General features: G+C 38.4%; 1 protein-coding gene across 5 annotated transcripts in view; it reads left to right on the top strand.

Moving 5' to 3' along the window:
• The window catches only part of LOC100747581, a 118368-nt gene that overhangs the window by 67779 nt on the left and 35364 nt on the right, over window positions 1–15225 (top strand). For 4 of the 5 annotated variants that reach the window (XM_033323867.1, XM_033323868.1, XM_033323865.1 and 1 more), the window contains exons 8-16: window positions 1506–1757; window positions 5784–6103; window positions 6727–7285; window positions 7900–8324; window positions 8729–8858; window positions 8962–9414; window positions 9939–10109; window positions 11616–11753; window positions 13292–13397. In XM_033323867.1, the coding sequence (XP_033179758.1) occupies window positions 1506–1757; window positions 5784–6103; window positions 6727–7285; window positions 7900–8324; window positions 8729–8858; window positions 8962–9414; window positions 9939–10109; window positions 11616–11753; window positions 13292–13397 (2554 nt within the window). The remainder of the gene's footprint in view (window positions 1–1505; window positions 1758–5783; window positions 6104–6726; window positions 7286–7899; window positions 8325–8728; window positions 8859–8961; window positions 9415–9938; window positions 10110–11615; window positions 11754–13291; window positions 13398–15225) is intronic. The other variant, XM_033323866.1, reaches the window with a different exon arrangement.

The raw sequence follows: 15225 nt of genomic DNA on the forward strand, positions 1-15225 counted from the left end.
TTGGGTCCGATTAACGCGTGCGTTTAATTGATACGAGAATAATATCTCGGTTCCCGAGGTGTACGGTTAATCCTATAAATCACCGGTGTCTAAATTTACTCGAACCACGGTGAAATCGACCATTAATTTTGCATTTATTCGTCGGCTGATACACACACGTTCTCTAGACTGTATCAGTCGCGTCCATCGAACGTCTTTCGTTAGTCACGTTGTGTCGCTTGGCCACGCTGCCAATGGCACAGCTCTTGCCAGTGAATGCCTTCAACGGTCGGGATAATCATTGATTTCGATGTGATTTCGATCTGTAATTAAAGGGGCTTCGCGTACTCGTAATCGTTTCCAGCCTTTCTGTATTGTTGAAAAGAAACTAATAATCGAGCCTCACTACGACTACGCATTATGATTCGCGATTTTCACTTTCGTTTTTCGTTTAATAACAGCGTATGGATTTCTAGAGATTCTTGGGAATATATTATGGCTTAATATCGTGGAAAACGGGAACACATGCTAGAATTTTTCATTTGGAATTAATTTCGATCTAACATTTACATTTGAAATGTATGCAGAAGAAGAGAAAGAAAGCCGTGCAAATTTCATATTCAAAGTGCAAAAAAAGATTATTGATGCGAAAAATGCTAAATACACTATGGTGTGCGAGTGTGTCACCTTGACAGGAAACGTGTTAATTCGTATTGTCGCACAACGCGAGACATCGGCGGAAATTTCTTTCGGCACGGGCGAGATTCGAAGGCTGATGGAAATTTTGGAGAGCAAAGAAGGAGGAAACGATGTTTTATACGAATTCACAGAAAACTCGAGTTGGATCGGCGCCAGCGTAAAATTAGTTTGAATCGAGGATAGGATAAAACCGTGGAAAAATTATTCCAAGCTTTGTGGATACACGTTTCTCGTCTAATTTTTGCCGCGCCCAGTTTCTCGTTGTCGTGGCTCTCTTTCACGATACTCGTCGACAAGAAATTACTGCTATAGAAATGGACATATTGTTCCTTTAGTCTCCTCTCTTGTATATTCGACGTTCCAGTGACTCTCTATTTCTTTTTTCTTTTCATTCTAGGTAAATACAGTGACAATAAAAGGTAACGTTATATCAGAATCTATTCTCCACGATTATACCATCGAGCTATATTTGTAACAAAAAGTACGTCGATCAAAATTCAATCGCTATTCTAAGATTCAATTTTGTCGCGCAATCGTATAATACAATCTACGTATCCGTAGTCTCTGTACTTTGATCCGACAAAAACACAAACTCGCGAAACCAAAAGGAGGCTAAAAACTAAAATCACGAGACAGAGATTTAAACTAGCCAATAATTCCCTCGAAGAGTCCATCCTCGAGTCCGACAAAGGATTCATAAACACGTGCGTGGTAGACAGACCGATTTACCTAGACATTTTGATAGAATCAGAGACTGGTACGTAACAGGCGTGGCGGACGAACGAAGATTATCAGATGAAGTGATTCGGCTGTTCGGCGTGTTTCAGAACTTGGTGGTTTACCACTGCAGTAGCGACAGCGACGAGGAGCCAGTCACGAAGCAGCCTCGACTCAGCCGTAGACACTCGCGAGGTTCTGGAAGGGAATCCCCGGGTCAGTCGGCTCGTTCGACGCGTTCGAAACGCCACAGAGCCACGAGATCGCGATACTACGAGGATCCAGCCACTAGCAGAGCGGACCTGTCCGATACCGACGCGTCTTCCGAGAATCGATCGATCAGCGACGGATCCTATTTCGAGGTACGTACACAAAATCTATATATTTGTAATTATTTTCTTCTTGCAGCAAGAATATTTAGCGGGATATTCGCTGGTCGAGAACATACACTGTATAGAGGAGTCGTGAAACCGGTATGGCAACGTTTCCCAAACTGTTGCCGAAGAACAATGGAGCACGAGCCTTCGGGAGGAAGTTTGCTTGATTAGAGCGAGGTGACTGTTCGATTGACGATCCATGGTGTATCGCACGTGTGCCTATGTGTTCGTGGATTCGTTAACGAAGATGAACCCGCGGATTAGCGGTGGATCCGGCTCGTTCGTCGCGAGTTGATTAGCCTTTGATTTACGCTCGAGAAAGTCTTTGATCCGTGGGCGATATACTTAGTGGTGTCTTTGTGGTGTTTTAGTGAAACTCGAATTGATTCGTGCGACGGATAGAGAAGAATATTTCAAGCATTAACGAAACGGTTCTCAGTGTAATTTTTCGTACTAGGGAATATCGATGCGAAGCTTAGCGGCTAAGATTTAAAAACGAAGCAGTTCGAGTATTTTGCAGATGCTCGAGAATTTAAAAAATTGGAAATATTTGTCGAGCTAGGTTTCCTGTGCTTCGATATTGCATCAGCTTGGAAGACGTTACTGCGTGGTTATTCGAGGATGGACACCTGACTGTGGAAGTGAACTTGATCCTTATTAGCTAACGGCTATTGTTTCGTTTCGAGTACAAAAAACTATCTTGCATACTTGGTGCATGCGTTACGTCCGCGTATGATCGAATCGAATAAAATCCAGGGCACGTTCCATCCCGTTTCTTACTTGGAACTCTCAACTCATTTTCGCGCTGCAACTATATTCAACGATTTTAAACGATTTGAATGCACACGTGTTTCTCTATAGTGCTTCGAACATGATATTCTGAAAAACATCGTAAGATAGGACTGGAGTATATCCGAATTAATAGAATCGTTGTTCTATATTTATTTCCAATCAAAAGATCTCTTCCATACAAGAAAGTTGAATTATCCTCAAAAGAGAAAACTCCAGCTTTCGCGTTAATTATTATTCGAACGTCACCTCAGTCGGTTCCAGAATTAAAATCGGCAGATCTCGAAGAATAACTCCAATTGTCTCATACTCGGAAACGTATTAACTTCATTTCCACTCTACAACGTAGCACTCGACTTTCCTTTTCTACGAATCATTATCCTCCTTCCCAGTCATTTTCTAACACTCTCTGTCTTATAATCCGTTGTCTGAAACTATGAAACATCTCTCTAAGACCATCAAATAGCTTAGATTTACGAGACGGCGGATACCTGAATATGGAGATGAGCCTGATCCTTATTAGCAGCTATTGTCTGGTTCCCAGAATAAAAGTGGTCGATGTCCCTCGTATACCTCAACTTGCACTCTGTGTGCAACTTCTGTCTCAATCTATCCCTTGTCTATTTCGAACATTCTATTTTGAACGTTCTCGTAATTTCAATTTTTGTACTCGTATCTTTCAGGTTTATCGGGGAAAGTTGGTGTAAAAACAAATGGATGATGTTTTTCTGGTATGTGGATGGCATCACGAGTGCATCAAGCGTACACAGTGTAACGTTACTCGTCACACGTGCGTTACCAGTGTGAATGATCTATCGTTCGCGAGCTACGACACAACGTGATTATAGTGCGTGGCACGGGTTCAAGCGCGGTTCCACCGCGTTCCTTTCGTTGCGTCTCTTTGTTAGTCGATGAAATCAATTTGTAAGATTTATCTGGATGTTTCGAGTGAATTAATTGTTCCCTAGAGGTAGATAACTTTGTAGTTTTTTAACCGAGACTATATCTCTTTGTTGAAGTGATATAACAAAATTCAATGAATTAGTAAAGTTTCGTGTATATAAGTTCAACATTCTCTCTTTTTTTTTTTTGCTGCTCTGCTAATTATATCGTGCCATTTTTTTGATAGCAGTTGAAACAAGCTCTTTTTGTACGCCTGGCAACACTATAGCTCGCAGAGTGGAACGCGTTCGGCGGCGTTCCATCTCTTTGTTGCACGGTGAAATTGATTTACGACGCCGAACTTTTCGTTTTCGTGTACATTAATTAACACCTGAATCAAATCGAAGCGCGTCAAACTCGCGACGATTTATCGCCTCGCATCGCTTCTTTAACTAGACCTTCCTCCATTGATTGACAGAGTTTCGTGACACGAAACTGGCACAGGTATCGTTAAAGTCCTCCGAATAATTCGAAGAAACTGTTCAGTGAGAAGTTTGTGGACGGTAAGAAGAGAGAACGGTATTTCTTTTTTTTTTTCTCTTACGTTTCTTTTTTTCTCCTCTTCATTTTTTTCTCTCGAGGAAGCTCGAAAAGCGTTTCTTGTTCCAAACGCGTTACTCCGCGAGCGGAATGAGAACTCGACGAGAGAAAGTGCACGCGGGGCCTTTTACCTTTTGAAATATTCACGAGGCAAAATAAAATAAAATTGAAATTGACGAGTAATTACGCGTACGTGACGCCGAGGAACGTGCTTCCATTGCATCAACCCTCTTCTCGACTAATCAGAAACGAATGTACATATATATTTATTTTCTTTCGTTCGTTTCGAACATCTGCGTTTCCTACACAGAAGAAACCAGTTTCTTACCTGGTCGTTACATTGAACGTTATTACATTCCATTATTTTGTCACGTTACCGTGCCTGTCTTTATTTTCTTCGCTCGAACCAATGCAGTTGATCTTGAAAATATTTTTTGCTCGTTCAAACTAGTCCACCATTTCCCTGTTACCGGACATGTATCAAAAACGACTTGTACTTACCCCATATGTTTGCATCTGAAACAACTCGCATAGAGGAAAAGACAAGTATGAAGAGGCAAATCAGTTAACGAAGCGAATTACCTGTCTTATTTTCATAGTCACAGCAAGAACCTCGCCGTAGTGAAAATAGCTGTAACCTGAAATCTTAATGGCGTCGGTGTGTTTCTCGTTTTTCTTTGATCGATCGAAACGTTTTTGCAATTTCGTCAAATACGAATGGAATCGACCGACGAACGAAAGCGCGCATACGATCGGCCGAGGTAACGCGAGAAACACTTCGAAGCGTGAAATTTTCACGGTTGCATCACGTTCGATTTTATGGAGCACGAGAGAGAATCCGTTTTGTCGAGCAACAAATAATAATGACCGGAATGGCGTTCGCATACCGTCACTGAGTGTGTTAAGTGGAAAGAAATCTGCCGCGAAACGAGCACGTATATATGTGCCGCCATTATACACACGCGTATTCGACACGTATGCGTTTTATTATGTTTCGATATGCTGATACGCGGAAGACGTTTTTCGAAAACTTGTTGTAGGAAACGTGATCGAGACGTCGGAAGGTTTATCTTCTATTCCAAATATTTTAAAGCTTTTATCGATTCGCAGTAATTTATTACGGTATACTTATTACGAAAGAAAGGTAGATCTGTGCTGGATAATTATAAAATTTATTAGATCGATGTACAAATGAAAAAATGTAGGTTTAATTATGTAGGTTGCGTGATATTTATTATTTCCTTTATGTCTTAGAAAGAAAGGAAAAATTAATCGTTCGATATATATCTATCCGTACGATTACTCTCGAAAGTCGCCCTTCTCTCAAGCATAGGTAGAAACATTCTGTTCGTTTATTGCCGTGATATTTTGATGAGATCGGACAGTTGTTTGCGTTGTTGCGCGCCAGTTAGTGGCTTGATCGATAATTAACTCCTTATCGTAGAAAATTATCGTGATAATCTGCACGCGCCTCGCGCTCGGTCAGTCGCAGCGGTGTGATGTGAACGTACAGTTCTCACTGTCGATTATGTTTCCTTCGATATCAAATATTTCAAACACAACCTATTTTATTAAAAAAAAGTGTCTTTGCGACAACGCGGCATGGTCCGGATTAGCGCAATCTCACCGATTATCATAGTGCGATCAAAAGTTTTGAATCTTAAAATGACCACGGAATGTCTCAACTGAAATAGTGAAAAACAGAAAAAAGAAGAAACGCTTCGTAACGTCTGATTTCAGGATGAATTATGTCCGGTTTATGTGATGGACACAAAGTCCGACGGAGTGGAAAATCTCCAAGAAGTTAATCGAATCGCGAGCACGTTAGGCGATCAGGGCGAAGAAGCTGACATCGAGGAAGGTGCGGTAAGCGAAGACGAAGAATACGACATGCCACCGACACCTGACACCGTACCGATGACAAATTCGACGGCCATCGAGGAGAGCTGCGACCAGATCGACGGCCAGCCAGGGAACTCTGAACAATCGAGCGGCAATTTAGCCGCTAACGAGCCAGTGAAACGTCGCAGAACGACTGAGGAGGTCGCCTCTTTTAACACGTAAGATCACCTTATCAGGATTTTATCGCGTGGGCGTGTACGCCTAATTGACGTGCACGAATACGTTAGTGCTGTATTCAGAGAGTTCGCGTTAATGTTTCGTTCGATCAACACGTTGGTATTTTTATTCATCTTCGTCGTTCGCACTTGTTGATGTTTTGTAATCGGTATGGTAATTGGAGAAAACTTTTTGAAGAAGGTGTTTTATAGAGATGATGCGAAAGTAAACGTTCCCGAAGTTCCGTAAGAAACTGCGACGATAATGAAAAGTTTCGTTGCAAGGAAAATAACGGGTTGCAGAGGGTTAATCCAATGTATCTCTATGAAACACTCGGTAGTTACGAAATACGGTATTTTCAAAAAACACAGATCTACGTTATCAAAATTTACCTAGATACCACTTACTATCTCTAATTAATCACGATGTTCGAGTAAAATCATACAAATTTCAAAATACTGAAAATATTCGGAATAATCGAAGTACTCAAAGTTCGGAGTACTCGGAAGCAACCGAAATAAAGAATACGTGAAAAGTTAAGGCTTTTATTAAGCTTTTTAGACGATGAGAGTCCACGAGAGATAATCAGAATTTCACACCACTGATCCGTGTCGTTTCGCATTAGGTCCGACAGGAAATCGAAGAATTGCGCGACCTTCTACTTCCGCCACTTGGACACCGACTCTGAGCAGAACGAGGAGGCGGCGATCGTAGCGGAGGACTCGTCGGAGGAAGAGTGGACGTACACGTCATCGCGGGTGAATAACGTTACGACGGAGCAACGCAAGACCAACGTTCTGGTGCGTCTGGACTTCGGCGAGGGGCAGAGTCAACCACGAGCTAGCGAGGGAAACGCTAAAACGAGCGAAATGAAGCCCGTAAAAGAGACTTCCAACATGGAGGGTGTGAACGAGACTTCAAACGAAACCGACGCATCTTCTCGCTGCGAGAAAGACAGTGACGACGAAACGAGAAACGACAAGACGAGCATCCAAAGGCTCATTAAGGAAGTAGAGAAATTAGTCGGAGAGGAAAGGCGCAACGGTGCAACGAAGACTTTCCCTCAGCTCATTCTCGATGATAAGGAGGGTATAACGAATAATCATCGCGCCAAATACGCGAGGATCAAGGAATGGTTGAAACTGAACTCTGTACGAAGCCACGACGGACGATCCACGTCACAGGTAGGTTGTAATTATCGCTATTGTCATGGGGTGAATAGCTCGACGTTTGCCTTTTACGATCTTTTCTTTTGTTCGTTTATTTAACGCGAAGAAGATTATTTCGTGCTAATCGGAAGGCAACAAGGTCGTTCTTTGGAATTTAATGTAATTGAATTTAACGTAATTGGTTTTTCGTTGGGAATTGTCGATTCATGCACAATGTCCAAGCTTCCTCCGCTTTGCAAATTGAATATTTCGTAACAATGTGAAAGAATGGACACGTGATATCTCGATCCTTTGTCATCGATGAGTTACTTAATCGATGTTTAAAATGCTTGTTTGGATTCGATCGAGTTACATTAACGATTGGAAAGAAAACGCGCAAGTATAATATCCGCTTTCGAAATATCTTACTCCGCTATCTTTCGTTCGTTAAACAAGCATTGCAAACGCGATAATTAAATAAAAAGCTAGAATAATATTTCGAAAAGTAAAGTACGTAAAGAGCAAAAGAAAAGAAGAATTATAAAAGGAATATAAAACGGTCAAAGAACCGAATCGTCAGTCTGATCATGCGCGCCAGTTGTAACGAGGTCTAAGGGGGAATTATAACGTTTCGTAACAATTGTAATCAGCGTGAATTACAGCCGTTGGATAGCTGCGATGCCAGTGGCGAGTATACGACGGAAGAATCCGATGGGGAGAGGCAGTCGGTTTCATCGGAGGATCTACAGAGTAGCGTTGCGACGTATCGCAGATTCGAAGGTGCACTGGGTTGCACGTCTCAATCGGTGTCGCAAGAGATATTCGACGACGCTGAGAAAACGCCGATCAACGAGGCGCATCCGATGCTGGACACGAGTACGCCAAAAGTCGTGATGCGCTCCAAGCAGAAACACAACGGGCCCAGACCATGGAGCGTATCTTGTATCTCACAGATCGGGAACAACTCGAATTTGAACCAAACCAATGACCCGATTTCGCAGTTCTCCATAAGCGAAACTGCGCTCCACCAGTTAATCGCTACTCCGCCCACTAAATCCGTATCCCTCGATGCAACGTAAGTAGATAATTCTACATATCTTTGTTTGCTCGTTTTAGAAGCGAATTTGTATCGTAGAAATAATATCGGTTATAATTAGAACGAATAGATCGTAGAAAGATTGGAAATGTAAATTTTTGAATCGAGACTTTCACTTTTAGATCTTTTTCAATCTCAACGTTCCAAATTTTCAAGTTTCCAATTTACTTCGATGAATAAGTTACAGTATCTTTCGCTTTCGAGACGGCGCGTGTAATTAGAACCATCGAGGTATACACATCGATTTATAGTGTAATCGATGCGCATGGGAGCGCATTATTCAAATCCATCGCGTGTCGACAACCGCGACGTCGCGTTGCCTCGATACCCTATTGCCTCATCGAACTGGCAGACATTTTAATTTCACCTCATTTGAATTACAGAGGATCACGGAAATCGTTCAACAACTCAACGTCCACGTTATTGGAGGAGTCGATCATTTGCCACGACGGCCGTGTGGTTCGAAACAGTTCGTTGCGCAGGAAAAAGAGCAGGTTGCGCAAGAAGAACCTGGTAAGACGATGCTGCTTGCTCGTAGCTACAAAAGAGCGCTATTCAAAGCTATTAAAATTGTTTTCACGTGTTTCCATTCTTTCTCGCTTTTCCGTTTACATAGGGTCGTAAAAGTGACTCCAGTTCGGAAGGTGTTACCGCGAATCATTCGGCGGGAAGCGATGGCAGCTCGTCGAATCAACAACGTTCACCGCGTAAAGTAAGCGGAAATCGCGCGATGCGCACCATTTCGAGAGACTGTCACGGTCGTTTGACTACCCTGGTAAAATCCGGCTCTTTCTCGGGGTGCACCGCTCATCAGCAACTCTCGGCGGAGAGGACGATCGTCAGCGACCCGACACCGCCGTTTAGGTTACCTTGCTGTACTTCGGTGGCTTCCACATCCGAGACCGAGGGTGAGGAACAACGTAACTATACACGAGGCTGCTTCGCCTACTACGATACCGTTCCAAGCAACAAGGAGCTGTGCAATCAGCAACTGAACGTCGATAGCGACATCGAAATGAATAGCCTCGGAAACAACTCGATCTCCGATCAAGCTTGGGATAATTATCAGGTAACTGGTTTCAACTGGAATCCTACGAAACAAAATTCCTGTTCTTCTCCTTTTTTGTTTCACTTTTTGTTTTCGTTTTGATATTAATTTTTTGATGTTTCTTTTTCCTGGTATCGCTTTTAACAAAGTTAGGTTGTGTTATGTAACAGGCAATAATTAAGATCAGAAGCGAATAAATAACAATTTTATGTAATTCTTTGAAATCGATTGTGAGGATATGGATGGAGTACGTTCATAGGTAAGATCGTTTTAGGAAATCTAACTTTTATCTCTTGGAAATTTCGCTTGATATTATTGTTACCATAATGATAGTATTAAAGAGTGGACTAGAGAAATTGCCTTATGCAATTGAGACTAATAATTAGGTGGAAATGAACACTCTTATCAAACAAATAAGTTCCTGACAAGTTCCTAATGTTGAATTCTTTTGGAACGATTTATTTAATTAGAAGCATTACGTCGATGTTCATATTAATGGATTCAATAAGCAAATACTTATTTTTAAACTGATCTCTTTTCAATAGGAGAAATATATGAGCGAGCCATACAGTGAAGCGCCAGACGTAGAAACGGCACGAAGATTATTGGACTTTGGGGATGATTACCGAAACTTCCTTGATAGTCAATCCGACTGTGCCTCCAGTATGAGCGCAATGCCCGCTAGTTCTCCACTGCCTAGAAGTCGTATGGATCATGTACGTTCCATTCTATTACTCTTTCTTGATCAAGTGTCCATATTCTTTCTGTGACAATACATCTGCTATATCTTTGCATACGGATTTCCATTATCTTGTACATAACATGGGCCAGTATATGGAATCGCATATGAGTCAATATTTGTATAATGAAAATCGACATTGGTATCATTACATTAAGAATAGAACAATAATTTCTGTTATCCGCGCCAAATGTCGCCAAATGTAGTATACATATCCCTAGTGTGATTAATTAATTGCCTTAATGCACAACGATTTATTGTTTTATTTCTCAATGAAATCATGTCTGGAATTTTGTTTAACAGAAAGTATACCGGTGTCGTAGTTTAGTCATAGCTCTTCCTCTGTGTTGTAGTGTTTCGTTTTAAGGAAGAATAAAGAATCACTATTTGTATATTGCCGTAGAATGAATGTAATTCTTCTGCAGCAAATAAATATTTAATTTTATCTGTCCAACCACAAAATCACTTTAATACTTGCCTTGACCTTACGCCGAATTATTACCTTGCACCAGATATGCTCGAGCATACTTTACTCAATTTTTGCATTTACTCCATCTAGACGCATAAATTATTCATGAGTTATCTTTCTTTTCATCTCGAGGGTAATTCAAACATAATGATCATTGGATAGTACTTTCTATTCAATGTACGTATAACATTATCTCGAAAAGAAATTTTCTTTCGCACAACACATTTCTCCGTTGAATCTCTCCGTGTCTTATCAAGTCTTCTTTGAGACGAACGCGTCTTCACGGTGATGATATCTTAACGAGGATAAACGATGTAATTACACATACAGTCACTGCTAGAAATGTCTCGCAGGCGGTATCTGGATCAGAATTTTAATGATAAATATCGAGTAAAAATTTCTACGAATTACACTTTCTCTGAATGAAATTTTATATATATATATCGTTTATTGAATTTTTATATACGTTGAAAATATTTCTCATGTGCAGTAATAATTGCTCAAAGTATATTACAGTTTAATACAAATAAGTAATTAACATCTACCGTTGTATAGTTGATAAAAAAAATTTACGAACAGTTGCAAATAAAATCAAATTAGATATCTATTGAAATTAATTTTCATATATGATATACGTATCGCGTTGTTAAAATCATTTCTGTGTACAGTAGAATCAGTTTGTTATCTCGACCAATAAATCGGATAACTACGATTGCTATGTTTCAAAAATTTGCCCTTGACTTCAAACGGGTTTTGTGTGCCACTGGCAATAACAGACAAAGAGAATGTTTAGCTTAGCATGCTTGACTTCAATACATATTGACCAGTAGTACGCTACCATTGCTCTTAAAATTTCCAAACTCGTTAATATAACAGCCATTATTTACAAAGTAATAATAATAAACTTTCTTTTCGTTAATAAATTAACATGGATTGATCCTAAAGTAAAATCAATATTACACCACATAAAGGAGTAATAGAAGAAAATTAAGAAAAATTGGAAATTTGTTACAGGAAATAACCGATACCACGGAAGACAGCGACAGTGACGTGGAGGATATACGGAACGTAATCGAGAAGTCGCAGTCTCAGTTATCACTTGCTGAAAGTTTATTCTCGAGGTCGTGCAACGGCACGATACCGCAAGATAACGTACGTAGCCCATTCAGCTTGTACTTTATAGTACAATCCCGGCCTAAATTTTTGGAATATTTGCAAAGAAGCGTACAAAGTTTCTTTTCGTGGCTTTATTGCAAGTTTATTACCGCCGGTATTCTTGTCATACGCCTATGGGCCCATATAAGATACTTTTTCTTAATGACTGTATGGCACAATTAAAAGAAGGACAATTAATTTCTCTTCTTGTATGCTTTGTGTGCTTTCCTCATCTTGTAATCATTACAAGAAAAAAGATTATATCGTCTCGTTTTCTTGCATTTTTGATAATCTTTCAATCGTTTAATTTAGTTAATGCGTATGAGGAATGTCGTGTATTTGGATAATACTGTGTGATGCTTTTTGCTTTCTAAGTATTTCTTTCAACGTTTTATTTTTACTTCTAAACGCTACTGCTTGAATTTATTACTTGACGAAGGTCCCTCGATAGACTTGATTTTTCTTATTATTTATGATATATAGATAATGTATATGTATTTTTTTTAAAGGAAAGTTAAAATATATGTATATCTAGCATATTGTATAGGATTGCTTGACACATACATGCTTTGAAACAGTGACATACAAGGACAAATTGCCAAATCATTGTATAAATATAAATAAAATTGTAATATAAAAATTTTCTTTTTATGTGTTTCTGATCGTCCATCTGATCTATTCTATTATTACCATTTAACAATAAATAATACAGTATGTAAATAAGAAATTCTTACTCATGAATGAAATTAGTAAAGCGGACAATAATAAATATCATTCAAATAATGATGGAAAATAGGAAAAGGAGATTGTACTAATACTATTCACTTGCATGTTTACTATTCTATCCTTATCCTGCTTGTGTAACCCGTACTCACAAATCATGTTGACAAATATCCAAGTTATTGTACATGTCCCTGAATTGCTTCATGAGCGATTTCACGTTGTCTTTTGCAAGAGTATATTCCCTGAGAGTTATTGCGAATGAATAATTGCTTTTGATCGGTGATTTGCAAGGTGTACTTAAGATTTTTTCTACTTTAATTTTGCCGTAAGTATATTGTCGCATTTTTACTACTTTTAAATGATTTGCTATATCGAGTGGGTAATAGTATTGAGTAATTTAAAGATCGGAAAAGTGGATTTATTTAGAATAAAATTTTCTATGGCGATGGGAGTAAACAATGTAGATTGCTTAACATAATCAAAAGAATTCTTAAAATAATTAAAAGAAAGAAGAGTTGTTTCATACTATACTTAATTCCTTTAATAAATTATCTATGCATGAAACTGTGTTGAATTATCTTTTACACGCAGGTTTTTAATTATTTTGAGCAATAAGCAATATTTTTACCACGAACATAGTAAAAACATTGTGCTTGGATTCTTTCTCACTTCTTTTTTGCTACTATCCGATTATACGTAGAAATGTTAACGAAAGCTGAATTTGATTTCACGGAATGTTGCTAGAGTAATTCTTTTTACTTCCAATTAAAGACAATGGAATAGGTAGACTGACGTAAGTTTTTATGTTGTAGTCCGAAGTGGAATGTGCGTGTAGCGAAAATCTGCGGTGTCTGCACGCGTTATTGGAGTCCGTCAGCAATTCGTTCCGAAGCGAAAAATACGTGAAACAAATTCGTGGTGAGTACAATCAAATTCACCGTCGATCATTTTCTATTTCACTGTCGTACATGGCCGCTGTATTAGTTACTGCTCTGAGCGGACTTGTATTTTTGCTTCTTTCGTAATTTTATTATTTTATTCTCTAACGCGAAGACATAGAGGGAACATACAGAAGCAGAAAAGATATAAAATATTTTTACTTATATCGTGCGATGAATCTTTCGATGAATACGTTTGAAAACGTTCTATCAAATCTTTATAGTATTCAAACATAGTCGAAGGAAATTTATTTTCGACGTAAGAGTGATAATTAAGAGAAAAATCCGAATGGATTTAACGATTAGAATTTTAAATCGACTCGATTTAAGCGTTGTTTAATAAAACAGCTTGTGTAAATATTATTGTAAAGCAATTGCAAAGACTGATACGCAAGTATTATAGTACGTTACAAATGTGCATTTTTGCTTTCGATGTACATACTTCGAAACCGTATTTCTGAGAAGTGTATGCATTTGAAATAGTGTTATTGATACTAACCGTAACTATAATTGATCGATAAATCTCGTACTTAATTTTGGAATAAAAATTGTAAAGAATAACGAGTGAATCAAACTGTTCGTAATATAATGTAATTAATATCTGAATTCTTGTGATACGTTTGCTCAAATGTATATATAGAAAAGATTAAGATCTTTAAAGATCATTAATTAATTATATTTAAACGATGACTTGTGCACAGAAGCAATGTATGATACAACGATCCTTATATGGCATCAAGATACAAATGCACGTGTAAATTTTTTTGATCTATAAGTTGATCATCTGCATGCTAAAGAGCGAATTATATTTGCACATTAATGTTCGATTTGACCGAGGATCGTGTCCCCAGTAATTAACAATAATTTAAATATCATTTTACGTAATGTAAAATGTATTTTTAAATTTCACCTTTGAAATAATAGAAAGATGCGAGATAATATTACTAGTAATACATTAGTTAATACTAATACTAGTTAACTTTCGATAATGTGAAATCTTTTTTTAAGAAAGGATTACGTCACAATTACTACTTAACTTAAAAATGAATCGGTAACAAAAAAAAAGAAGGGGGGGAGGGGGGATATTGCTGGAGGAAACGCAAACTGTACGTATCTATTTTTTTACAACACGAATATTGAATTTTCTCGCTTGTTTATATAATTTAATTTTTAATTAATACCTTCCTTATTATCTTTTTATTTGTTGCAACGAACGCAAGTACGAGTGTAACAAACCTTTAGAGTATTTTGATTTTTAGTTCACTTTTGTATACCGTTCATATTGTAACCATTATGTAATAAACACTGCTTTGTTGTGGCTTCCTGCTACTAATTATCCTTTTGTTTCTTTTATCACCTACAGTAAATATTATTTGGATTATCAGCCCTTATCTCTAGTTTGGTGGTATTTGTATAGTTTGAATAATGTTTCTTTAATTCGTACGATAGAATGCCTCGAAGATATAGAGCTTTTTATGCATATTAAATAGATTTAATAGATCGTGAAATACATGTAGGATGAATTTGCCAAATGGTGCCTCCTCGTTAATATATTTATTATTTATGAACGATTTCGAATAAAATTATGGAATCTTATGGAATTTAATCATCTCGATTATATATACATTTCTCTTAATTACAGTAAGCCTCTACATTATCAAACAACCGAATGCTATTAAATCGACGAATAAGTAGCCTTTACAGCACTTATGTATCTGCTTGCAGCATGAAACCTCTAAAAACGTATTCCGTGTAGCAGCGGAACCAATTTTCTTAATTGCTAGAACAAGTAGCTTTTAAACGGGGGG

This window comes from Bombus impatiens, unplaced genomic scaffold (genome assembly GCF_000188095.3).
Source record: "Bombus impatiens unplaced genomic scaffold, BIMP_2.2 scf_1275, whole genome shotgun sequence".
Classification (NCBI taxonomy): domain Eukaryota; kingdom Metazoa; phylum Arthropoda; class Insecta; order Hymenoptera; family Apidae; genus Bombus; species Bombus impatiens.